Below are 27149 nucleotides of genomic sequence, written 5' to 3'. Positions count from 1 at the left end.
ATGAACCAGTTTGCAGGGCAGAAGTTGAGACACAGATGTAGAGGACAAACGTATGGACACCAAGGGGGGGAAACCCCAGGGGGGTGGGGATGGTGGTGTGCTGAATTGGGCGATTGGGGTTGACAAGTATACACTGATGTGTAGAAAACTGATGACTAATAAGAACCTGCTGTATAAATAAAAATAATAATAATTTAAAAAGCAGATGATTAACACTTAAAAAACAAAACAAAACCACAAGGAGGTATCACCTCACACCAGTCAGAATGGCCATCATCAAAAAGTCTACAAACAATAAATGCTGGTGAGGGTAGGGAGAAAAGGGAACCCTCTTGCACTGTTGGTGGGAATGTAAATTGATACAGCCACTATGGAGAACAACATGGAGGTTCCTAAAAAACTAAAAACAGAACTACCATATGACCCAGCAATCCCACTACTGGGCATATACCCTGAGAAAACCATAATTCAAAAAGAGACATGTACTACAATGTTCACTGTAGCACTATTTACAATAGCCAGAACCTGGAAGCAACCTAAATGTCCTTCAACAGATGAATGGACAAAGAAGATGTGGCACATATATACAATGGAATATTACTCAGCCATAAAAAGAAACGAAATTCAGTTATTTGTAGTGAGGTGGATGGACCTAGAGTCTGTCATACAGAGTGAAATAAGTCAGAAAGAGAAAAACAAATACCGTATGCTAACACATATATATGGAATCTAAAAAAAAATGGTTCTGATGAACCTAGGGGCAGGACAGGAATAGAGACGCAGACAAAGAGAATGGACTTGAGGACACGGGGAGGGGGAAGGGTAAGCTGGGACGAAGTAAGAGAGTAGCATTGACATATATACGCTACCAAATATAAAACAGATAGCTAGTGGGAAGCAGCTGTAGAGTAGAGAGATCAGCTCAGTGCTTTGTGACCACCTAGAGGGGTGGGATAGGGAGGGTGGGAGGGAGACACAAGGGGAAGGGGATGTGGGGATATATGTATACATATGGCTGATTCACTTTTTTAAACAGCAGAAACTAATACAACATTGTAAAGGAATTATACTCCAATAAAGATGTTAAAAAAATAAAATAAGCAGCCCACAAAACCTCATAATAAACCTATGAATTAAGATGAGATATAAATAAATAAATAATAAAGTGGGTTACTTGTGGTAAGCTTATAGTTGGGTTTTGCTTTTTAAGCTGTCTGATAATCTCTTTAGAGTAAGACTATCTACATTTATTGTAATAACTGGTATGACTGGGTATAAATCTACCATTTTGTGATTTGTTTTCTACTTTTTTCATCTGTTCACTGTTTTTTTTTTCACTCTCTTCCCCTGCCTTCTTTTGGATTAACTGAGGTTTTTTTTAAAGTATTCCATTTTACCTCCTCTATTGGCTTATTTATTTTCTAGTGGTTGCTCTAGAGTTTATTCATCCTCCATTACCACAAGTTATCTTCAAATAATATATACTTGATGTAAAATGTAAGAATCTTACTACTGTATTAATTCCAACCCCCACCCCCATCATTTGTCTCACATCACACATTTTACTTCTACGTGTTATAAACTCCCAAATGCATTGTTATTTTTTTCTAAATGGGCAATATTTTTTTAAAAGTAAAAAATGAGGAAAGTCTTTTTTATTTACTCACATATTTACCATTCCTAGTGTTCTTCTTTGTTGATCTGAATTTACATCTCAAATAATTTTTCTTCAGCCTGAAGAACTTCCTTTAACATTTCTTATAGTACATGTCTAGGTCTGCTGGTAACAAATTTTCTCAGATTTTGTCTGAAAATGTCTTTATTTAGTCTTAATTATTCAAGGGTATTTTACTGAATATAGAATACTAGGTTAACTTTTTTTTTTTCCTTCAGGACTTTAAAGATGTTGGTTCACCTGTCTTCTGGCTTGCATTATTTCTGATAAGAATTAGTAAAAATTTCTTATTTTTATTCCCTTCTAAATAGTCTTTTTTCTTTGGCTGCTTTATATTTTTCTTTATCACCGGTTTTCAGCAATTTGATTATAATGTGTGCCTTGTGATTTTCTTTATGTTTATGCCACTCTGAGTTCGTTAAGCTTCTTGGATTTGTGGGTTTATATTTTTAATTAAACATGAACATTTTTCAGCCACTTAAAATATTTTTCTGTCCCTTGTTCCCCTCCTTCTAAGATTTCCAGTTACATGTATAGTAGTACAAATGACACTGTCTCACTGGCAATTTTAACTTCGTTCAGTTTTTCAGTCTTTTTTCTTTCACTGTCCAATTCGGATAATTTCTATTGCTATGTCTTTAAGTTCACTAATCTTTTCTTTTGCTGTATTTAACCTACTGTTAAACCCAACCTAATCAAGCTTGAATTCTATGTTCATCAAAACTATCTTTCAAAAATAAAGGCAAAATCAAGATATTTCATTTTTATGCTCTAGAAGTTCCATTTTCTTTTTACACCTTTTAATTTTATCATTATCTTCTACCTTGAAAATTTTGAAAATACTAATAGTACTAAAATACTATTTTAAAGTCCAAGTCTGTTAATTCCATCATCTGTCATTTGTGAGTCTTTTTTCTAATTGGCTGAATTTTCTCTTGGTTATATGTCACATCTTCCAGCTTCTTCTCATGACCAGTAATTTTTGATTGGATGCTGAAATTGTGAACATTATACATTTGAGTTTTTGGATTTTGTTGTCTTCAAAGAATGTTAAGATTTTGTTTTGGTGGACAGCCATTACTTGTCATAATCCTCTTTGAAGGATTACTTAAGCTTTGTTAGGACAGGTCTAGACTAGTCTTCATTTTAGGGCTAGTTTAGCTTGATTACTAAGGTGGTATAACCCTTCTTGTGTCTCTTCTGAATGCCTTAAGTGTTGAATTAGGTCTCTACAGTTTGGCCGGTTGGAACTCAAACATTTCTCAGCTCTGCATAAGCTCTGGGAATTGTTCAGTTTACAGCTTCCTGGTAATTATTCCCTCCCTAGTAGCTGTTTTTTGCCTGGCCTTGTGGGATTTCACCTTATATATGTACAGCTTAGCATTCAGCCAAAGATTCATAGCACTCTTCCTCTGGAAAGCTTCCTCCACTCCTGTACTTGGCCTGCAAATTCTAGCTTCCTTTGTTCTCTGAACCCTGATATCTATCTCTTCAACTACGCAAGACCACCATGTTTCACTTTGGTTACTCCTCCCTGAAAGGCAGTCTAAAAAGTGCCTCCAGGCAGAGGAAAGCAAGGACTAGTGTAAAGTTTACCTTATTTGTGTCCCTTCCCTGAGGGATTACATTCCTGGGCTGCCTGTTGTCCAATGTTTGAAAACAGTTAAACTTATATTTAAACTTGCATATTTTATCCAGGTTTCTAGTTGTTTACAATAGAAGGAAAAGTCCCGTACTTGAATGGCTTCATGATCAGAAGCCATTCCATTGTATTTTAAGCAGTAAAAATAAAGGTTAAGTGCAAAGCTAGAATAGAAAAATGTAATGGACAATCATCTCAAAATATTTTTTCTTAATAATCCTAAAAGGTTGGTATGAGCTAGATAATAACATTTATAATTATAAACATAAACCCCATCCTATACCACACTTAACTGATACTGGCTCAAGCACAATGTTAGCTGCTAGAGATTCGAAGTTGGATAAGACAAGGTCTCTTCTCCCCAAAAACCTTCTAGGTTATGAAAGATATACACAGATTTTTGTAAAAACTATAGTGAATTTTATCAATGTCATGCTTTACTCTCTTGGGGCTCTTTTTAGCAGCAGGTCCTTCTTTATATGAAAGGCACAAAATATATAGTATCAAGAAGAGAAGTTTCAAAAGGAATCTACTCTTTGCAGTTGTACGCCAGTACGACTGAAACCCAAAGAGCTCTCCTTCAAGGTACAATCTTTCTTTTCCAATTTTTCATTGCTAGGAAGGGCAAAGGCTAGGGGAGTGGGTTTAAGGGATAAAATGGGATGGAGAAGAGTGAAGAAAGGTGGTAGGAAGTGGAGAGGGTGACAGTGAGAGTAGGATTTGAGAGCTGGCTAGATAACTCCCTTCACTCCATCCCTGCTGACAATGTGTTAAAAAAAATCAATCAAGAAAAATACTAATTTCTCTTATGTCAACCAACAGTACAATGACATTTGTGTGCTATGAGGTAAAATGAGTACGGCATGATCAGAAATGGCGTGAGCCTGGAAGTATCAATTAACTGGCAAAGACTGTGAAAAATATGGAGGTTAGAGAACATTTTGAAATTTAAAAGGGAGAAGCTTAAAAAAACAAAACAAAACAAAACAAAAACACTGGAAGTCTAAGGGGAAAATGAACATAGATCAAAGAAGGATAAATGGAAAAATAAGTAAAACTTAGTATGTAATCGAAATATTAAAATGAATCAGACAAGTGAAAAAAAAAAATAGCCAAGTGGCCTAGTCTGAGAGTAGATAGCACTTTAAAACAGAAGGCAAGGGGCTTCCCTGGTGGCGCAGTGGTTGAGAGTCTGCCTGCCGATGCAGGGGATGCGGGTTCGTGCCCCGGTCCGGGAGGATCCCGCGAGTCGCGGAGCGGCTGGGCCCGTGAGCCATGGCCGCTGGGCCTGCGCTTCCGGAGCCTGTGCTCCGCAACGGGAGGGGCCGCAACAGTGAGAGGCCAGAGTACGGCAAAAAAAAAAAAAAAAAGAAAAAAACAGAAGGCAAGGATTTTGGTACTGCCTTGGAAAAAAATGGTGAGTCAATGCTTTAGGATAGAAAAATTTAAAATGCTCTGTTGATTATATTCTCTTTGAGGAAGCTGATCTTGGAATCACAGGCCTTACTAGATTGGAAATATATTATACAGTTGAAAATGCATGCTCCAAAACAGAATACTATAGTGGGAAAATATAATGGACCATTCTTCAATAAAAATATTTTGAACAATTAATCAGTTAATTAGAGAATGGAGAAGAATTTTAATAAAGCAAAAAGAGGAATATCTTTCTGTTTGGGAAACCAAAGAATAAAAATTTCAAGTTCAAGCTTAATTATACTATTAACTCAATTTTTTACACCGAAATTTAGTTATAATATACCAGAAGAAAATGTTCAAATTCAAAGAACTTCTTCCTAGTTATTTAGAAAACAGGACACAGGAGGTAAGTAAACAATGGAGACAGAAAATCTAGGTTTGTCATTAGCTATATGACCTTAGGCAAATGCTAGAGAAGTTCTCCCTCTTTGTTTCTTCCTCTATAAAACCTCTTCCAAAACAATGTTGTGATGATTAGGTAACATATTTCAAAGTGTTCTGTAATATAAACTATTTAAATACCTTGCTGATTCTGGATCCAAAATCAGCGCTTCTATTGCATGAGATATCAGTAAACAGCTCTGCTGCTGTCTGCATTATGTTAAGGTTATACATTATACATGATAACAGAGAAATGTACTATAGACTTTATATTATTTGAATATTAAATAAGGCAAGATGAAAATCATATTCTTAGTGAAGGTAACCACATGTTATTGACTCAAATAGTCTGTGGCTCTGTTTTTTTCTTTTTAAGGGATATATGTTGTCTGCGATAGTTCCAGGAAGAGTACTTCAGAGGTTAATGTTGGAAGGAGGAACCAAGCAACAGGCTCTGTGATTCAATCACAGAAACTTTTTAATCTATCTTGGATATAGGGTTTTCACTGATGAAAGTTTAAAACAACCATCACAATAAAGGTCTGTAGAGTGGTTACCCTGGAGGTTCCTAGGCTAGCGCTCAAGTGATCTGTTAACTCTCCAGAAATGGTATGCAAATTTTGGGGGATATGTGCACATATGCATTTTTTTAGGGGAGAGGGTCCATAGCATTCATCAGGTTTTCAATCACTAAACCAAAATGCCAGGAATTACTGATTTATAGGTCCTGCAACTTAAAAGCAATTTATCTCTTTCCTCCTTTCAAAAAGGATCTGAAGCTGCTAATAAGAAAATATGGAGAACTTAAAGGGGGCTTAGGGAACATAAGTGATGACTGAAACGATTGAATATATCATTAATAAAGATGATGGGAACTAGGGTTGTTAGCTGTGAATAAAAGATAGGTGAAGCAAGACAGGAAATGGTTCTCTGGTGGAAAAATATTTTGTGTTGTCCATTGTAGCTCAAGTGAGCACAAAGTATTCAACGCTGCTTGGACCTGGGTTTTGGATGCTCTTCCCAGAGGTGGAAAAAGACCACCACTGAGTCACCACTTTTTAAAAAGCCTGGCTGAAGTAAAAAAGTAAAATTATACTGCTCATACTAGGTTTCAAAAGAGAAATTATTATTTACGGTAAATCTGTAGGCTTATCTAATGTATATGTATATTTTAGTTAAGCGTATCTGAAATATTTGCTCTACATTTAAAAGAATACTTCCAAAGAACAAAAAATATCGGGCAAGTGTAGGATACAGTTCTACATTCCTCAAAGTTGCGGAATCAGCATCAAAAGATGCCTGATAAAGATCCCCATATCGGGAAGCAAGGCTTCGGAATTCTTCCATGGACAGTTTCATCTATAAAGAAGGAAAAATATCAATTATGATAAATAAACAAATATGCTTTTGTGTTGTATAAACAACACAAAAGTCAAAACATAAGAAAACAATCCTCAAACAATAAAAAAATGAAAAAATATTTCAACTCTTTTTCATTTTCAATTCATTCGTTTTTATAAACCCTATTAAAGAAAATTAACAAAGATGGCAAATGAAACTACAAATGTGTATAAGATTATAATTTATACATAATGTACAGAAACAAAAACATTGCATTTTTAGCTTCTTCAAAGTTTCACTAAAATAATATAGTTATAAACATCCCAAAGTTTCTTTAAAATGTACGTCCTTCTTCTTTATATAAATATGTAGCAACTAGTGAGATATCATCAATCACTCTGTCATTTTAATAAGACTTTGGCCTGTTTTTTGAAAGACAGATGAGTTTAGAAGTATTTGATGTTGCCTCTGAGTCAAACCGCTGATTTTTAAGTTTCAGAATTTTTCATCTCACAACTAACCTCAAAAACCTCTAAAGTGTAAATAAAAACTGCACTGAAAATAATGTTAAGACATACCTGATTGGAGATGCGACCGCACCGCTGGAGGTCATTCCCTAAGGTCATGGCAATTGTTGTGGCAATTGCAGGTGGCGGGCTTGTCTTGAGGCTACTACAAGTACAGATAAGTTGAGAGAAGGCTTGGAGAAGGTCAATCCTGAGCTTCACAAATTCACACTGAAAACTTAAAGGATTCAGTGGTGTACTGGCAGCCTGCGGAATAAAAACAAGCTATATTTAATACAAGGTAAGCTTAAAAGGAAGATGCTGAAGGACAAACTATTTGTCAGAGTCTGCAAAAGAGCAGTAGTTCTAATGATGATGGATAAACACCTACATTATTAGGGGAGGATGTAATATTAGAAAGAAAAACTTATTGTCATTAGCATCAACTCTGAAAAACTATGTTCCATCAACACTCAGGTTCCTTACTTCCTACATTTGCAAAGACCCCACAAGACATGGGCTAACTAGACCGTCATCTGTAAGATATCATATGAGGGATGCTTCACAGACATTACCATTCCCCCCAAATCCCCTTATCACCTTCCTTTCTAACCTGAAATTTGCATGCTGGAATCATTAAACAGAATTTTTAAAAGTTGGAACAGGGAGAAAAGAAAGGTGAGGGCAGGAGAAATATATTGTTAGACTGTCACTGTTAAAAAAGCATGTTGCTGGCGGAGGTGAGGCAAGAGCCAGCCAGACCACGTGGGGCCTTCAGACCACAGGCAAGTTTCCGGATTATACTTTAAATGCAGTAAAAAGGCAGTTTCAACAACAATAACAAAAACAAACAAACAAAAAAGCATTTTGCCTCATGGTTGCTTTCTTCCATAACTAGCCCAAATTAATTTTAAAAAGAATGTCTCATTAGACACTTAAGAATGCACAGAGAGGCCACCAAGGAATAGGTTATAACACACAAGTAAGTTTCAGTGAGAATGGAGGGGTGTCAGGGATAAGTCTTGAATAGCAAAAAGTAGCATTAGCTAGGTAAAGGGAGCAAAGAATATAAGTCAAGCCAGCGTGGGCAGAGAACTAAGACAACATTTAACTATTTATCAACTATCCTAGTGAAGAATCTAGCATGGTGCTTTCAACAAAAGGCGTACTAAAAATATGCTAACTTAACAGTAAATGGAGGTGTAATGAAATTAACTTTCTTCCCTGACATGGCTCGCTTAAAACATGCTGATGCCGTTCTTAGATAGCATTTCACACTATTCTTTTAGCAGGAAAGCCTGGTGTGTGACTTGAGGTTCTAGAATTAAGTTACAATATTATCCATCTGACCAAGTATTGACCTAACGTGTAGTTCTCTCTAGTTTTAAGTGTCAAATGATAGTTTTATTATTTGGTGGAATTCATATTTTACTCTAGGAAATAGTTCACCACTTCCTGTATCCTTTATAAGAACATACACTTGCTCTAGTATCCCTCTCAAATTGCAAAGTTACACCTATATAAAATTATATAAGCTAGAGGTAATAACTGTAATCAATATATTGAATTCTGTGGTTTTCAAACTTTTGGGATGTTTTGTTCTCATCATGAAACAGCACAGATTAAGGATATTAAAGAGACTATTTCAATTGTTTTTAACTTCTTGGAGTTTTGATTTGCTCTTATAGGAAGCTAAATTCCCCCTTCCTCTGCCCCTTAAGCTGCTACTTGCTATTTTTTATTTACTGCTTGTCAATAACTTTAGAAGGGTCAGGGATACAAGTGGGTATATATGATATACATACAGTTATATACAGTGTAGACTATCTTACCAGACAAAAAAACATTTGCAATATTGTCCTAACATGGATTATACAACTGAAAGTGAAGCAAGATGTAGTTACAATGAAAAAGATTTACTGCTACTCTGAATTTATTTCTGACTAACAAGAAATATTTGATGATATAAGATGGTAACTTTGAAAGTGACTGTGCATCTTACATCATGTTATATTGAAAGAAAACAATGTTAGATATAGTATGCATGTTCAAAAAGAACACAGAAAAGATAAACTTGTGATAAAGGTCAATCAAAGACTTTAAAAAGGTAATATCGTCCATGAGAGACAGAAAACATATAAAAATAAAATTTAGACTATAGTGCTATGAACAATGCCAATGAGAAATAAAAGGGATATTATTTACTTTTCTTTACATGGGGGCTAAAGCTTAAAACAGAAGTGGGTTCTAAGGTCAGCAGGTAAAGCAAAAATTGTATATAGTCAAAATTATCCCTGAAAATTCCTCAAGAAGGAACTACTTCCAGTAAATTTAACATAGGTGAAGGAACAGCAAACTCAAGAGCCCTGGGATACAAGCTAATTGAGAAGAACTGTCCCCACTATTTAAACTGCTATTTTGTGTCCCCATTATTTAAATAGCTATTTTCCCTCATTCTTGTTCGTTCTTTCTTGATTTTTTTAAAAGTCTAAACATACAGAGGTAAATCTGTGTTAAACACACATATAATGCTACTTCACTGAATTTCTGACTTGTGGTACATATTGTTTTCTATATGGAGCAGCTAAAAAAAACCAATGTGGCTGAAAGGAAAGCTACTTGATAAACTCAGTTAAAAATATTTATATATATTGTGGTAAAGAACATGTGACAACCAAGAGTGAACCACAGTGCAAACAATGGACTTTAAGCCCTTAGTAACCACCACCCTACTTTCTGTTTTTATGAATCTGACCACTTTCATTTAAGTGGAATCATATAATATTTGTCTTCCTGTAACTGGATTATTTCACTTAATACAAGCTCAGTTTTTGAAAGAATAAGCCAAGCTTAAAGCAATGGTAGACTAAATTGTTTAAAACCAGACCTCCTGCTAAGAACAAATGGAAAACTGAGTAAAATATTATGAACATCTATCTAAAAGCACTGAAGAGCTACTAAGGCAACAAGGAGCCAAAATCATGGAGAGATGGGCAATCCAAGAAGATAAGACTGACATCTGGTGATATTTGCTAATTTGGAAGCTGCTCCTGGGAGTCTGAGAAGCTGAGCAGAGCTTTCAGCAGTCTCCTAAGACTAAGAGGGCTGTGGAAAACACTTCAGGCTTTTGGCTGTAACTTCAAAGGGCTATACCCTAGGAGTTAGGAGAACCAAAAATATACTGGCTCTTCCAAGGACTGAAGCTTAGCTCTGAATCAGTTCAATCCTTGGCTGGATTAGGGTAACCTGCCCTTAGCCTAACTGCCTGCCAAAAGCAAGGATGACATAATCATTGTAATTTTTCACACACACTGTCCAAAACTAACTAAAAAAATAACTGAGTATACAACAAAGACAAAATTCCTCCAACCAAAAGGGGGAAAAAAGGTCAAAGACACAAACCACAACAGATCCAGATAACAGACTATCATATATGAGTTTCAAGATAACTACAATCAATATGTTAAAGAACTTAAATGACAAGATAAAGAGTCCTGGAGAAGAACTACAGAATATAAAATAACCAAATGGAAATTCTGGAACTGGAAAAACACAATAAATGAAATTAAGAACATAATGAATGAGTTTGACATGCTGATTAGACACAACGTAAGTGAGAATTATGGAAATGGAAGATAGGTCAGAAGAAAATATTTAGAGTTAAGTATGGAGAGATAAAAAGGTGGAAAATGAAGAAAAGAATATAAGAGATATATGAGTCATGGTAAAAAGAATTAACATGGGCGCACTATGTCCCAAATGAGGAAGAAAGGGACAGAAGCATTGGCTGAAGAGATAATGGCCAAATGTTCCATAACTGATCAAAGTCATCAAGCCTTATATCCCAGAAGTACTATGAACCCCAAAAGGCATTTATACTGATAGTAGCATAAACTGGAAACCACCATAGGCAACTTTTTGGTAGTATTTATTAGAGCTGAACTTAGTATATCCTATGACACAGCACTACCATCCAGAAGATACGCACACCTATATCAAAAGATGTGTGTAAGAAAGTTCATAGTCAAATTATTCTAAATAGCCCCAACCTGGAAATAATTCAAATGTTTCTCAAAAATAAAATGGATAAACAGATTGTTATAACAGTTATCCAAAAGAATATCACAATGAAATGAAAATGAACAAACTACTGCAATATGCAACAAAAAGCATGAATGCATCACACGAATATAAAGCTGAGCAAAGAAGCTAGAATCAAAAGCATAATAGTGCATGATTCCTTAAATAATAATGAAAAACAAGGCAAGACTAATCTATAGTTTTAGAAATCAAAAGTGACCTCTAGGGCTTCCCTGGTGGCGCAGTGGTTGAGAATCCGCCTGCCGAGGCAGGGTACACGGGTTTGTGCCCCAGTCCGGGAAGATCCCACATGCCGCGGAGCGGCTGGGCCTGTGAGCCATGGCCGCTGAGCCTGCGCGTCCGGAGCCTGTGCTCCGCAACGGGAGAGGCCGCAGCGGTGAAGGTAAAGGTAGTGACTTGAAGGGAAAACATTTCTTAAAGTGATAAAAAGCCACAAATCAGAAGATAATATTTGCAACTCATATAACCTACAAAAGATTGGTATCTAGAACATCCAAAATGAAAAGGCAACCTAATGAATGGGAGAAAATATTTGCAAATCATGTATCCAGTAAGGGGTTAATATCTAAAATACATTTAAAAACTCATACAAGTCAATAGTAAAACAACAACAACAAATAATGCAATTTAAAAATGGGCAGAGATCTGAATAGGCATTTTTCCAAAGACATACAGATGGCCTATAGGCTCAACATCACTAATCATCAGGGAAATGCAAATCAAAACCACAAGCACAAAAATCAACTCACACCGGTTATAATGGCTATTATCAAAAAAACAAGAAATAACAAGTGCTGGCAAAGATGTGGAAAAAAGGGAATCCTGGTGCACTACTGGTAGAAATGTAAATTGGTGCAGCCACTATGGAAAACAGTATGGAAGTCCCTCAAAAATTAAAAACAGAACTACCATATGGTTCTGCAATTCCACTTCTGGGTATTTATCTGAAGAAAACAATAATACTAACTCAAGAAGATATCTGCACCTCCATATTCACTGCAGCACTATTTACAATAGCCAAGATATGGAAACAATCTAAATGTCCACTGATACATAAATAAAGAAAATGTGGTATATATACACAAAATGGAGTATTATTCAGCCATAAAAAAGAATAAAATCTTGCCATCTCTAACAACACAAATGGATCTAGATGGTATTATGCTAAGTGAAATAAGTCAGACAGAGAAAGACAATTACCAAATGATCTCACTTATATGTGGAATCTAAAAACAAAAACCAAGCTCATAGATACAGAGAACAGATAGATGGTTGCCAGAGGTGGGGGTAGGGAAGTGCATGAAATGGGTGAATGGGGTCAAAAAGTACAGTTATAAAATAAATGAGTTATGGGGATGTAATGCACAGCATGGTGACTATATTGTGAGGGAGTGGTAAAGATAGCAGAGTAGAAGGACCCTGAGCTAATCTCCCACAGGCACATCAAAATTATAACTATTTACAGAGCAAATATCAATGAAAGTGACCCGAAGACTAGCAGAAAAGAACTTCTACAGCTAGAGATGTAAAGAAGGAACCACAGAGAGATGGGTAGGAGGGGTGGAAATCTGGTATAGTCAAGACCCATACCCCAGGTTGGTGACCAACAAATGGGAGGCTAATTACAAACTGCAGAGGTTCTCCTCAAAAAGCAAGGGCTTTGAGTCCCAGCCGGGACTGGGCTTCCCAGCTGGGAGCCCCTAGAATGCTTGGCTTTGAAGGCCAGCAGGGCTTATTTTGGGGGGAGCCAGAGGGCTGTGGGAAATAGAGACTCTACTCTTAAAAGGCACACACAAAAGAAATCATAGAAGGAAAAGATCAGAGCAGAAATAAATGAAATAGAGACTAAAAAAACAATGGAAAAGATCAATGAAACTAATGGCTGGTTCTCTGAAAAGATAAACAAAATTTACAAACCTTTCACCAGACTCATCAAGAAAAAAAAGTAAGGCCCAAATCAACAGAATAAGAAATGAAAAAGTTACAACCCACACCATAGAAATATAAAGGATCATAAGAGATTCCTATGAACAATTATACACAATAAAAGGGACAACCTAGAAGAAACTGACAAATTCCTAGAAATGTACAATTGCCCGAGACTGAATCAGGAAGAAATAGAAAATAAGAACAGACCAATTATCAGTAATGCAACTGAATGAGTAATTTAAAAAACTGCCGACAAACAAAAGTCCAGAACCAGATAACTTCACAGGTGAATTTTACCAAACATTTTGAAAAGAATTAACACCTATCCTTCTCAAATTATTCCTAACTGCAGAGGAAGGAATGCTTCTGAACTCATTCTACGAGGCTGGCACCATCTGATACCAAAACCAGACAAATATACCACAAAAAAAGAAAATTACAGGCCAATACCACTGATGAACACAGATGCAAAAATCCTCAATAAAATATGAGCAAACTGAATCCAACAATACATTACGAGGATCATACACCATGATCAGGTGAGGTTTGTGCCAGGGACGCAAGAATGGTTCAAAAATCAATGTTATACACCATATTAACAAACTGAAGAATAAAAACCATATGATCATCTCAACAGATCCAGAAAAGGCTTTTTGACATAATTCAACATCCATTTATGATGAAAACTCTCCACAAAGTGGGTATAGAGGGAATATACCTAAGCATAATAAAGGTCATATATGACAAGCCCACAGCTTGTTCTCCACTCAATGGTGGAAAGCTGAAAGCATTTCCTCTAAGATCAGGAACAAGACAAGAATGCCCACTCTCACCACTTTTATCCAATATAGTATTAGAAGTCCTAGCCACAGCAATCAGGCAAGAAAAAGAAATAAAAGGAATCCAAGTTGGAGAGGAAGAAGTAAAAATGTCCCTGTTTGCAGATGATATGATATTATATATAGAAAATCCTAAAGACACTACCAGAAAGCTACAGGAACTCATCAATGAATTCAATAAAGTTGCAGGATACAAGATTAATACACAGAAATCTGTTCTGTTTCTATACACTAAAAAACAAACTATCAGAAAAAGAAATTAAGAAAACAATACCATTTATAATCACATCAAAAAGAATTTAAAATACCTGGGGATAAATCTAAGGAGGGAAAAGACCTGTACTCAGAAAACTGTAAGACATTAATAAAGGAAACTGATGATGACACCAAAAACTGCAAAGATATGCTATGCTCATAGCTTGGAAGAATTAATATTGTTAAAATGCCTATACTACCCAAGGCAATCTACAAATTCAATGCAATCCCTATCAAAATATCAAATGGCAGTTTTCACAGAACTAGAACACATAATTCTAAAATTCATATGGAAACCTTACAGGACCCCAAACAGCCAAAACAATCTTGAGAAAGAAGAACAAAGGTGGACGTATCACACTCCCTGATTTAAAACTCTACTACAAAACTACAGTAATCAAAACAGTATGGTTTTGGCACAAAAACAGACACATAGATGAATGGAACAGAATGGAGAGCCTTGAAATAAACCCACATGTATATGGTCAATTAATCTACAACAAAGGCGGCAATAATATACAATGAGGAAAAGACAGCATCTTCAATAAATAGTGTTAGGAAAACTGGACTGCTACATGCAAAAGAATCAAATTGGACTCCTTTTTCACATTACATACAAAAATAAACTCGAAATGGGTTAAAGACTTAAATGTAAGACCTGAAACCATAAAATTTCTAGAAGAAAACATAGGAAGTACACTCTTTGACAGAATACTGTCTTATTGAGCTAAGCATCCTCTGTCTTATCTAGCAATATTTTTTTGGTTATGCCTCCTCAGGCAAGGGAAACAAAAGCAAAAATAAACAAATGGGACTACATCAAACTAAAAAAGCTTTTGCATAGCAAAGGAAACTATCAACAAAACAAAAAGGCTGCCTACTGAATGGGATATTTGGAAACAATATACCTAACAAGGGGTTAATATACAAAATATACGGAGAACTCAAACAACTCAACATTTAAAAAAAGCAAAAAATCCAATTAAAAATGGGCAGAGGACCTAAATAGACATTTTCCCAAGGAAGACATACAGATGGTCAAAAGGCACACAAAAAGATGCTCATCCAGGGAAACGCAAATCAAAACCACAATGAGATATCACCTCACACCTGTCAGAATGGCTACCATCAAAAAGACCACAAGTAACAAGTGTTGGAGAGGATGTGGAGAAAAGGGAAACTTGTGCACTTCTGGTGGGAATATAAATTGGTACAGCCACTATGGAAAACAGTATGAAAGTTCCTCAAAAAATTAAAAACAGAACTACCACATGATCCAACAATTCCACTTCTGGGTTTTTACCCAAAGAAAATAAAAACACTAATTTAAAAAGACATATGCATCCCTATGTTCATTGCAGTATTATTTACAATAGCCAAGATACAGAAGCCACCTAAGTCCCCATCAAGAGACAAATGGAAAAAGGAGATGTGGCATATCTATATATCTATATATATATACACACACAATGGAATATTAGCCATAAAAAAGAATGAAATCTTGCCATTTGTGACAACACTGATGGACCAAGAGGATATTAGGCTAAGTGAAATAAGCCAGACAGACGAAGACAAATACTGTATGATTTAACTTATATGTGGAATCTAAAAAACAAAACAAATGAACAAACATAACTAAACAGAAAGAGAGTCACAGACAGAAGAGGTGGTTGCCAGAGGGGAAGAGGGTGGGGAGAGCAAACTGCTAAGGGAGATTAAGAGGTACAAACTATCAGTTACAAAATAAATGAGCCACAGGTATGTAATGTACCATATGGGGAATATAGCCAATAATTATGTAACATCTTTGTATGGTGACAGATGACAACTAGACTTATCATAGTATCATTGTGAAATATACACAATTACTGAATCAGTATGCTGCGCATTAGGAACTGAATTTCATAGGTCATTAAATGTAAATAAACAAATGAACAAACAAATTCATAGAAGAATAGATCAAATTTCTGGCTACCAGAGGTGGAAGGCTGGGTGGGGGTTGGGAGGGAGAACTGAACAAAGGTAGTCAAACGGTACAGAATTCCAGTTATAAGTCCTAAGGATATAATAATATAAGGATATAAATACAACACAATAAAGATAACTAACACTGCTGTATGATATATATGAAAGTTGTTAAGAAAGTAAAATCCTGAGTTCTCACCACAAGAAAAAAAGTTGTTTTTTCTATCTCTTTAATGTATTTATATGAGATGATGGATGTTCACTAACCCCATTATGGTAATCATTTCATGACGTATCTATGTCAATCATTATGTTGTACATCCTAAATTTATACAGTGCTGTATGTCAATTATATCTCAGTAAAACTGGAAGAAAAAATAAATTAAAAAAATACTATATTGTGGGCTTCCCTGGTGGTGCAGTGGTTGAGAGTTCGCCTGCCGATGCAGGGGATACGGGTTCGTGCCCTGGTCTGGGAAGATCCCACATGCCGCAGAGCGGCTGGGCCCGTGACCCATGGCTGGTGAGCCTGTGCGCCCGGAGCCTGTGCTCCGCAACGGGAGAGGCCACGACAGTGAGAGGCCCGCATACCGCAAAAAAAAAAAAAACTATATTGAATATTTGAAAGTTGCTAAAAGACTAGATCTTAAAAGCCCTCTTCACAAGAAAAAAAAATTTTCTAACTATGTATGTGACGGATGTTAACTGTCACCATACTTACTGTAGTGATTTCACAATATACACAAATATCGAGTCGTGTTGCACATCTGAAACTAATACAATGTTATATATTAATCATACCTCAAATATATAGATATATAAAGTTTAATTGTATTAGTAATTTGGGAAACTCCAGTCATAACTTCCAGAACATACCAAGTGAGGGGGAAAATGTAGAATAAGAGGAACTCTTATACACTACTGGAAGGATTGTAAATTTGTAAAACCACTATGGAAAAACTCCTGGTATTAGCTAGTCAATTGAAGATGTATATACCTTATGCAGTTCCACTCCAAGGTAGTATTTTAGATCAGTATCTTTTAATAGGGGCAGGAGTATCCTCAGCATTTCTGGAGATTAAGCATCTCCAGCCACTGACCATTAGGCCAACAGCAGTCCCTCTAACCCCTCTACCACTGGGACAAACAGAAACATCCTCACACTTTTCTAAATTGGAGCAGGGGGCAGATACATAGTTCTGACTGAGTACTGCCCTAGAGAAGGGTTTTCAATCTCAGTATACTAGTGACATTTTGGACCAAATAATTATTTGTTAAGGGGAGTTGTCCTGTGCATTGCTGGATGTTCAGCAGCATCTTTGGCCTTTACCCACTAAATGCCACTAACACCTTGGCAAGTTGTGATAACCATAAATGTCTTCAGACATTGCCAAATGGAGCTAAAATCATCCTCAGTTGAGAATCAGTATCCTAGAGAAACCTTTACATAGGTGCATCAAAATATGTCCAAGAACGTTCACAGCAGTAATGTTTTAATAACAAAAAACTGGAAAAATCAAAATTTCCATCAACATTAGAATGGGGAAATAAATTGACATATAATCATATAATACATGGGTATACAGCAGTGAAACTGACCTAAAGCTTTATGCAACAAGATGGATGAATCTTAGGAATATAATTTAGATAACCAAAGCAAGTCAAAGAAAAATACATGATTCCTTTTTATATAAAATTCAAAAACAAGCAACATAAAACAATACCTTAAGAGTTAAAGAAAAGCATGTTAAAATTGTAAAGAAAGGCAAGGGAATGGTACATACAAGATTCAGGATGGGGACTTCCCTGATGGCGCAGCGGTTAGTGGTTAAGAGTCCGCCTGACAATGCAGGGGACGCGGGTTCAAGCCCTGGTCCAGGAAGATCCCACATGCTGCAGAGCAACTAAGCCTGTGCACCACAACTACTGAGCCTGTGTGCCACAACTACTGAGCCCGTGCGCCTAGAGTCTATGCTCCACAACAAGAGAAGCCATGGCAATGAGAAGGCCGCACACCGCAATGGAGACCAACACAGCCAAAAATAAATAAATAAACAAACAAACCTAAAAAAAAAAGATTCAGGATGGTGGTTACCTTTGTGAGGTAGGAACTGGTATTCAAACATGGAGGGGCACACATGAATTTTAAAGGAAATGGTAATGTCCCATTTCTTAAACTGAGTGCTAGGTATACTTGGATATTTGATATATTTATATACCTCACATAATATATATGTAGATACCATACCTATTCAATATTTAATAAAATAAAAAATAAATTTAAAACCCACCATTGTAGGCAGATTGCTAAAATCGTTCCTCTAACTCATGCTGCCACTCCCACCCCCCGCCCCAGTCTCCACACCTTATATAATCTCCCTTAAAGTTTGGGTAGAACCTGTAACTTGCTTCTATCTAATGGAATATGACAAAGGTAATAGATTTTGAGGATGTAATTTAGGTCCCTAATGAGCTGACTTTATATTAATCAAAAGGGAGATTATTCTGGGTAGATCTCACCTCATCAGGTGAGTCCATTAAAAGAGGGTCTTGAAGGTAAGAGATTCTCCTGTGGGCCCTGAAGCTTCCACAAGCCTTACAGCTGTGAGGAAATAAATCCTGCCAAAAACTACACGAATTTAGAAGAAGACCCTGAGCCCAGGCCTCAGACAAGACTGGCCCTGACTGCACCTTGATTGCAACTTTGTGACAACATGAGCAGAGGACCCAGTTAAGTCATGCCTGGACTTCTGACTCATAGAAACCGTAAAATAATAAATAGGTGTTGTTTTAATCCACTAAATTTGTGGTAATTTGTTACACAGCATGGAAAACTAATACAAACATTTCTTACAATTTTTATCTCTAAGAAGCAAGATAACTATCATTCATCACTGCACTGCGAAATTAGGCACCCATCATCGCTATAGAGGCCCGATAAGCACAGAATTTTTAACTTCTCTTTAGTTTGGTTGAACAAGGTAAAAAGTATAATCCTCATAGCTGACAACCTCAAATTAGAACATTTATGTGTCAGAGAGTAAAAGGGCAATTCATGCTCAAATCATCTTCGTTAAAAAGATAGAAAGCTACCGTCAAATCCATACTTGTCAAATGAACAGATTTTCTAAAAACCATAAAACAAAACAAAACCCTGATAGTATAGTACAATCAGAAATGTGAGAAGTTCCAAATGATTGTACAGATCATACTGCCTTCCCCTTCAGACTGTTCTCAAGTGGAGAATCATTTCCTGATTTCTTTTTATCCTCAAAGCACTGTCTGGCACATAGCAAGTGCTTCCAGTGTTGAATAAAGGAACTCCATTTCAAAAGATGATTTGAGGCCCAATAACCTGCCCTTGCCTGTGTTAATGGCAGAACGGAGACTAAGACAAGGGCCTTCTGTCAATTGGGTACTTTCTTCCTACATCAGAATTCAGTCCTTAATTATTGCCAAGCCTCATTAAACACACATAACACACAAATCATTAAAAGACTATTAAATATTCAACGGGATTTTTCATAATATTAATTCTATCTGCCTCACTGTTTTGTGAGCCTGTTTCACAGTTCTTACCATTTACTGTACTGCATGATTAACAATTTTCTGTTCCACATCAACTAGAAAATGAAATTACCCTACTGACTGGAGGCAATAACTGTACTTTTTCATTTTCTGAGGTATTTATTAGCCTGATATAGGCAACAACAATCTTTTCCTAGGATAATCAAGAGGAGAGAATCACAGCAGTCAATGCTACCCCTTAAAATGGAGGGCAGTCATTCCTATATTCCTGTTTTAAAACGGCAGTTAATCAATAAATCATTCTTCAAAAGATATGTACCCACAGTAATCTGAATAGTCTGTCGCTTTTGTGACATCTGTTTATTCTTTGTTCTACTTTGAAACATTTCTCTTTGCATGGCCCACCATTAAAAACATTTTAGATTATGTGATAAATATAAAACAGGTAGCAAAAGTTTTATGGCCCCATCTAAATATATACAATTTTTAAAGTCATGTGACAATACTTTAAACATGTTTAATGCTGATTACATAAACTCTTTACTCTTAAGGGGAAAAAGTCCTTGCATTAATACAGAAAATGCACATTTTAGGGAACAGATTCTTAGGAATATAACTAGTTTCAAGGAAATGGTAAGGATCTGCTCTCTCTGCCACACCCTTTCTTTCTTGGCAAAAAAAAAAAAAAAAAAAAATGGAAATAGCTGGCTGACTGTTAATTTGGAATAGGAGGATATCACAGTGGGATAAAGGGTGAGACACTAGCATCCCTCATAATTTCTTCTTTATTTACAAAGCAAGAAACTCTAGTTTCTTAGTGAGTAGTTGCCAGGTACGAGATGGGGTGGAGGGTTTATGTTTGACGGTAGCAGTGACCCAGGCTGGGGTCTTACTAACAGGAGTCTGGAAAGGGAGGATCCTATCTCCACTTTATCCTTCCTGCATGGATTCAGCAATCCTCTTCACATGTGTACCTGATACTTGATAAAAACAAAATGATAAATGTTCACCAATCTATAAACGTTAAAAAAATGGGGGAGGGGGGTTAATGATCTACTTCCATGTCCTATTTATTACTTTAATACTGCCAAATACATATATATCATCAGGTTTTTCAAGGTTAAAAGAGGATAAGCCCAAAAAGAAAAGGGAGACCATTGTCACACAAGTCATCATCACCGAGGGAGAATTAAGAGGACTTACCGTTAAGGAAGCAATCCCTTTGTGGTAGAATTTTAAAGACTCAGCAATGCAAGAAAGTGCTGAACTATAATTCTCCTCTTGCAACCCAGTGAGACACTGTTCTGCATGTGAGAACTCTTTCAAACTATTCAGCCAGAAGTAGAAATGTTCTGAGGCAACCTGAGTCAGCAAACTCTGATAAAGCTCTCTGGCCATGTCGTGATTACCCTAAGAGAAAAAAGCAGGGGGAGGATAATGAGGTTCTTACACTTGAATTAGTTGATGTAGCAGCTAAAAGAGAAACCCAAACCTTGGATATGTTTTAACAATCACTCCTCACATTATAACTCTGTGAGACTCAGTCTAAGTATTTCTTCAGAGAAAACATGCTGAGCTGCTTTTATGTAACATAATGACTGAAGTTCTTTACCAAAACAGTTCCAAAGAGAAAATGAATGGAAGTAACTATAACCCATGTCTAGAATTTTAGTTCAAAATATAGAAAGTATAAATACTTATTGTATGTCATTTTGTATGAGCTATTTAGTGGGGTGGGGAGAACTCCAGTTAAGTTCCATCAAGCAATTACCAAGAGGAGCACTGCGTGCTCTGGAAATGACTGAGGGAAGGGTAGTTGTGGGAGGACGTGAATGCCTTTTAATGCCTGGGGGCGAGGGATGCTCACTGTCTTGCAGTGCTTGGATGCTTGGGTATAATAAAGAAACCTCCTGTCAATAGTGCTTCTTCTCCCATTTGAGAAACACTGTAAAATGTGAACATGTGCTTCAATCACCTAGAATAATGCTTCTCAAATTTTGTTCTCTGGACTTATCCCCAAAGAATTTCTATACTATCCAAGCTCTATATTTCCTCTCAAACAAAATTAATAAAAATCGTTAGGCTTTCCAAATGGTTGAGAGGGAACAGAATACTAAAACTTTCCCATTTCCACAAAAGAATGATAAAGTTGGAGAGGGAAAGGGAAGAAGACATGGCGTACTGAAAGGGGAGAATATAAACGTGGGTGGGAGGGAGCTGTGCTTACGGGAGCACAGGACAAAATGAAAGTGCTGCTAACAACCTACAGCCAGAAAGAGCTCATATTTTTGGAATTCCCATGGAACTTCCCCATAACAACATATATACCATTCTCTGTGTATATGTTAAAAATTAGGTCCTTTCCTTCATCATCTTTTAATCCCATGACTAAAAAGTACTTCTGGGCTTCCCTGGTGGCGCAGTGGTTGAGAGTCCGCCTGCCGATGCAGGGGACGCGGGTTCGTGCCCCGGTCCGGGAGGATCCCACGTGCCGCGGAGCGGCTGGGCCCGTGAGCCGTGGCCGCTGAGCCTGCGCGTCCGGAGCCTGTGCTCCGCGACGGGAGAGGCCACAGCGGTGAGAGGCCCGCGTACCGCAAAAAAAAAAAAGTACTTCTACCTTCATCTTTAGTTTTGACTAGGAGTAACAATCACACAAACCTAAGGTTCGTAATCTGCCATTTTCACCAATCCAGTTCACATAGAAGAATAATACATACCATTCGGGATGCCTGTCTGGCAATTCGGTATACAGTCCATCCATTGGAGACGCTTTCAAGCTGCTGCTTAATTACTGCCTTTACTTCAGCAGACAGTGCTTTCTGACTGGCTACAAAAATCACAGTGGCCAAGCTCACCTAACATCGAGCAAGAAGTAAGAAAGTCAAGAAAATCATTAACTCTATGCAATGTCAAAGATAACTTTACCCAAAAGGGTGAAAAACTAATTAGAGCCTATCAAAAAAGAACAAAATTTGTCTTCCTTTGACATTTATAAAATTTCCACTTTATTCCTTTGCTCAGAGCATTGTGTGTAACAGCAAATAATTAGAAACAATGCCCATAAATATGGATAAACTATGATATAATCACACAATGAAATACCATAGAGCAGTGAAGTGGATAAACTAGAAATACACTGATCAGTATAGACGATTCACACAAAACAGGCAAAAATAGGCAAAATGCAAAAGATTACATGCAGTATGAGAACACAAAGTTAAAAATATGCCAAAATATTGCATATCACTTAGGATATATACTAAGGTAGTAAATATATAACAACATGCATGGGAATGACAAACACCAAATTCGGGAGAGTGGTTACCTATCCTGATAGGAAGGAAGACGACACTATCAGAGAGATACACAGCAGGGTACAAGTCAAGTGTACTAGTAACACTTTTTTCTTAACCTAGGTGATGGATGCAAAAGCTTTCATCATATTATTCCTTATGTGTTTTTGAATATTATGTTTCATAATTTAAAGTTGCTTTAAAGTAGTACTAAGAAAAAAGCGATAAAAAACATTAAATGAAAATGCTGCTTCAATGAAAAATAAACTTGGCTAACTGCTTCTCAGTATACCAAAGCTGATACATACAAGGATCCATACATACTGTTATAACTGCCTGATTCTCACGACCACTGCCACTTAAGTCATCTGGGTAACCTTTCTTGATAGCAAATGATGAAATGGGGGCAATCTTTTACACAATGCCCCCTGCAAGATTAAACATAAAATGGGCTTGAGTAAGTAATTTCACTAAGTTTTTTTTCCAAGCCATAAAGTCAGATGATCATAAACAATATGGAGTGGCTACTTTAAAGCTTACATATAATTTATGCATATTTAGAACGTAATCTACTCTCAGCCCCGGAGAACTTTCAACTAAACATTATTATACAGCTTCTACACCTTCTGGTTTTTTCTAAGCATGTACCTTTCCCAGCCCCAGGACAGTACTGAAACCTAAACTGGACCCTAAACAGCTAAAGAGGTCCTGGATTGGCAAAGAGGAATTGGGTTAATTTATGGTCACTGATATCACTAGGTCTTTAACTTACATTTTTGGAAGTACAATACACAGTTTGGTTCATTATTTATTTGCTTTGTATAAAAAAGAAAAACACCTTCATTTTCATTTTGTCCTTTGTAATAAAACAAAAATATCAGATTGAAGGCTTTGGCTACACTAAGCTGATTTGACAGGGCTTAGGAAGAAAGCAGTTTTACATGTGAACTAAATAGGGCTTTCTATACCAAAAGAGGAAATGGTAAAAAGCTCCAGGTCCCAACCCTATTTTGACTTCAGCGTGCTCTTGGTCTTAGCTAATTACTTTAACCTGTGGAATTCTGAAAGTAATTCCCACTAGACCAGATCCTGTTCGTCCACAGCAGGTTCAAAAAGTGGCTCCTTACCAGAAGTTCTTGTTGCTTGTCTGTGGCTGATCGTCCGATCACCTTGTAGAGCTCCATGAGGTCCCCGAGCATTCCATCGCCCAACACAGGCAGCTGCATGGCAATGGCGGCCAGGCAGTGGCACATCAGGATCCGGGCAGCGTCCTGAGCACTGTGCAACTGAGTCAACAAGGTCTCAACTACAGACTGGCTGAGATGGGGCCTACCCTTGGCCAACTTCACCATACAATTCAGAGCGATCTGCATATTGAATAGAAAATGAACCAGTTACATTCTGAAGGTATGAAGTGAAGCTTTAAAGAAAGTAACTCTCTACAAGTTACTAGGAAAAATCAAGGAAAAGGGTTTTTTGTAGGCATGACATTTTTCTTCATAAGAAACACATGACATTGAATCCCACATTAAGATCTGCAAGTGTGCCATGTTTAAAACTAAAATAATACGACAGGATGGTACATTAAACCCTCATTTTAATCTAAGACTATTCAGTCTAAGACTTGAGATGAACATCATAAGGAATAATGCTGAAAAGGCCAAATAAATGCTAAACTGAATGTCATATTACTGCACTTTCAATACTTTTCAAGAACTGCTTCTAAAGTGTGGTTTGTAAACTTACCCATAACGGCATCTCCTAGGATGCTAATTAAAATATAGATTCTTGGGCCCTATCCATCCCAAACTTAATGAATTAACCTTTTTTTTTTTTTTTTCTGGTGTTTGGGTTACTGAAAGTTTGCAGTTTAAAAAAGGTGCCCTAGGTGACTTCAGCACACTGAAGTGGGGAGGAGGCTTCTAATTTTCTCTTATTTCTCAACAGAAATCTAAATATCAGTTGGTCTCAGAGCTTCTATTCAGGCCAGTTAATCACATCCCTAATATCCCAGCCATCAAAACTAGAAACCCAGAAGTCCTCTAACTAACATAGCCAACAGTTTGCTTAACCTAGTCATTTCTACTTTTGTCAAGTCTCTAATACCCATCTATTTAGCTCCCTTTCATTCTCTCTACTACAACATAAATGTCTCCCTAATTCCATCTCTTGAAAAGATGGGCCCATTAATCCATCCTTCACAGCTACAGCCATGTAGCTTTCAGTGTGTTAGGAAGAATAATCATGTCTTTAGGGTCTGACATACCCAGAGTTTAAGGTCAGCTTGCCCTTGACTGACTAAGTGTCTGTGAACAAGTTATTTTATCTCTCTGAGACTTAATTTCCTCATGACTATAAGAGGAATACAAATTTCACTAGTTAGGGTTATTGTAAACAGTGAAAGATGTATATACAAGCCTTCAACAAAGTTTGGTACATAACAGACATATTTAAATAACAATAATAGCTACAACAAAAGTTAGAGCATGGTCACTACTTCAAAATTTTAAGATCTCATTACCTACAGAATCAAGCCAAAGTTCCTCAGCCTGACATTTGATATCCCCCATGATCGAGCTACGAACTACTTTCTAATCTCCCTTTACATCAACCAGCCACAGTGGGCTACTTATCATTCTTCCAACATAACAGGTACATTTCTGCTTTCCTGTCTTTCATAACAGTGGTCCCTCAGGTTCAAATGATCCTTCCTCAATACTGAAATTCTACGCCATCTTTCAAGGCTCAATTCATATGACATCTATTTGTTCAAGTCTTCCCTAATATCCTTAGTTGAAATTAATCACTCCCCACTCTGTCCTCTCAATTAGAATCGCACTTTTGTTTATACTACCAGAGAACTTGCGACATTCTGCTTGGTATTACAACCCCTTATATAAATATTAGTATCCTCTTATGGAGAGCTCCTCTAACAAAGGGACCTTTCTTGACCATCCATGTATGTCACACTGTGCTGAGTCCAGTGTTTTACTGACACCTATGATTGGTGGGAAAGGTTTTGGTTTGCTTTCTTCCTTTCTTTTTAAACTTTTTAAATAAATGTATTGCGGTTCCAAAGGGATTCTGTGGACTTGCCAATCACACGTTGCCTACTTCCTTCACCACTCCTTGATTATCAGCTTTTATTGAATGGTACTAGTATCTTTACTGTACATCATTATGACCACATCGTACCTTTTCTTAACATGCTAAAATAAGTCATGACTTCCCTCAAGCCATACCTTAGACAAGCTATAGTTCTTATATTCTCCAATGTCTACTTAATAGCCTTTTACTTCTATTAATTCTACTTTTCTTAATTATTTTGTACCATCAAAAATTATATTTTATGTTTCAATCCAATAATAGTCTCATTTAAAAATTTTTTAACTATCTCTAAGATGATTCTATAATTAAGTGAAAGTGAAAAGCCCTTAAAACTAGGGCTTCTATACTCTAGAAATTAATACACACTTACACATTTATGAGTTTGACTGCAGTAATTTCATCAGTTCTTTGTGATCTTATCAGTGTTACCTTAGATTATAAACTTCCAAAAGTGCAGGAGCTCTGTCTATTTAACTTTACATTATCTAGGACCATCATATGTATCTATTACAACTTAATAAACACTTTCAACTGACAGCAAAATAGGCCAAAGCTCAAATTTTTACCTCGTCTATATTTTGGAATAACAACAGTCAAAATGCTAGTTTTGAAAGTGAAGATCAAGGGCAAATATTGGTTTAAGCCAGGAGTTGACAAACTCTTGCACTTGGGCCAAATCCTGCCTGTTTTTGTAAATAAAATTTTACTGGAACACAGCCACACCATCACCCTTCCTTTTTTTTTTTTTTTTTTTTTTTTTTTAAAAAAACCACATTGTCCATGGCTACTTTTTTCCTACAATAGTGGAACTGAGCAGTTGTGACAAAGAGTGCACTGTCTGCAAAACTTAAAATATTTACTATCTGAACCTTTACAAAGAGATTGCCAATCCACACTTTAGGTAATGAAGACAGGCATTATATTAAAATAACTGATGTTTTCACCTTTAAAGTGGCTTGAGCACCTGGGCTATCATCTTCACTACAAAGTACCAGAAGGGATTCCAGGCCAAAGACAGCATCTTGTTCCAGTGCCAAAAGGTCTATAGGAAAAACACTAATTTCTTTTAGCGGTCAAGCAGAGAAGATTAAATGCACACACACACAC

General features: G+C 36.7%; 1 protein-coding gene across 3 annotated transcripts in view; it reads right to left on the bottom strand.

Moving 5' to 3' along the window:
• INTS7 (integrator complex subunit 7) overlaps nucleotides 1–27149 on the bottom strand; it is a 95968-nt gene that overhangs the window by 22965 nt on the left and 45854 nt on the right. For all 3 annotated transcript variants that reach the window (XR_003679407.2, XM_007102635.2, XM_007102636.4), the window contains 7 exons: nucleotides 26987–27084; nucleotides 24062–24301; nucleotides 22359–22496; nucleotides 20845–21051; nucleotides 7097–7291; nucleotides 6433–6536; nucleotides 5319–5387 (listed from right to left, as the gene is read on the bottom strand). Coding sequence is in view for 2 of the 3 variants with exons in the window: in XM_007102635.2 (XP_007102697.1) it covers nucleotides 5319–5387; nucleotides 6433–6536; nucleotides 7097–7291; nucleotides 20845–21051; nucleotides 22359–22496; nucleotides 24062–24301; nucleotides 26987–27084 (1051 nt within the window). In the remaining variant the exon portion in view is untranslated. The remainder of the gene's footprint in view (nucleotides 1–5318; nucleotides 5388–6432; nucleotides 6537–7096; nucleotides 7292–20844; nucleotides 21052–22358; nucleotides 22497–24061; nucleotides 24302–26986; nucleotides 27085–27149) is intronic.

Source organism: Physeter macrocephalus, chromosome 4 (genome assembly GCF_002837175.3).
Source record: "Physeter macrocephalus isolate SW-GA chromosome 4, ASM283717v5, whole genome shotgun sequence".
Lineage (NCBI taxonomy): Eukaryota > Metazoa > Chordata > Mammalia > Artiodactyla > Physeteridae > Physeter > Physeter macrocephalus.
Note: the sequence above shows the minus strand (reverse complement) of the source record. Positions and strands in the feature narration are given on the sequence as shown.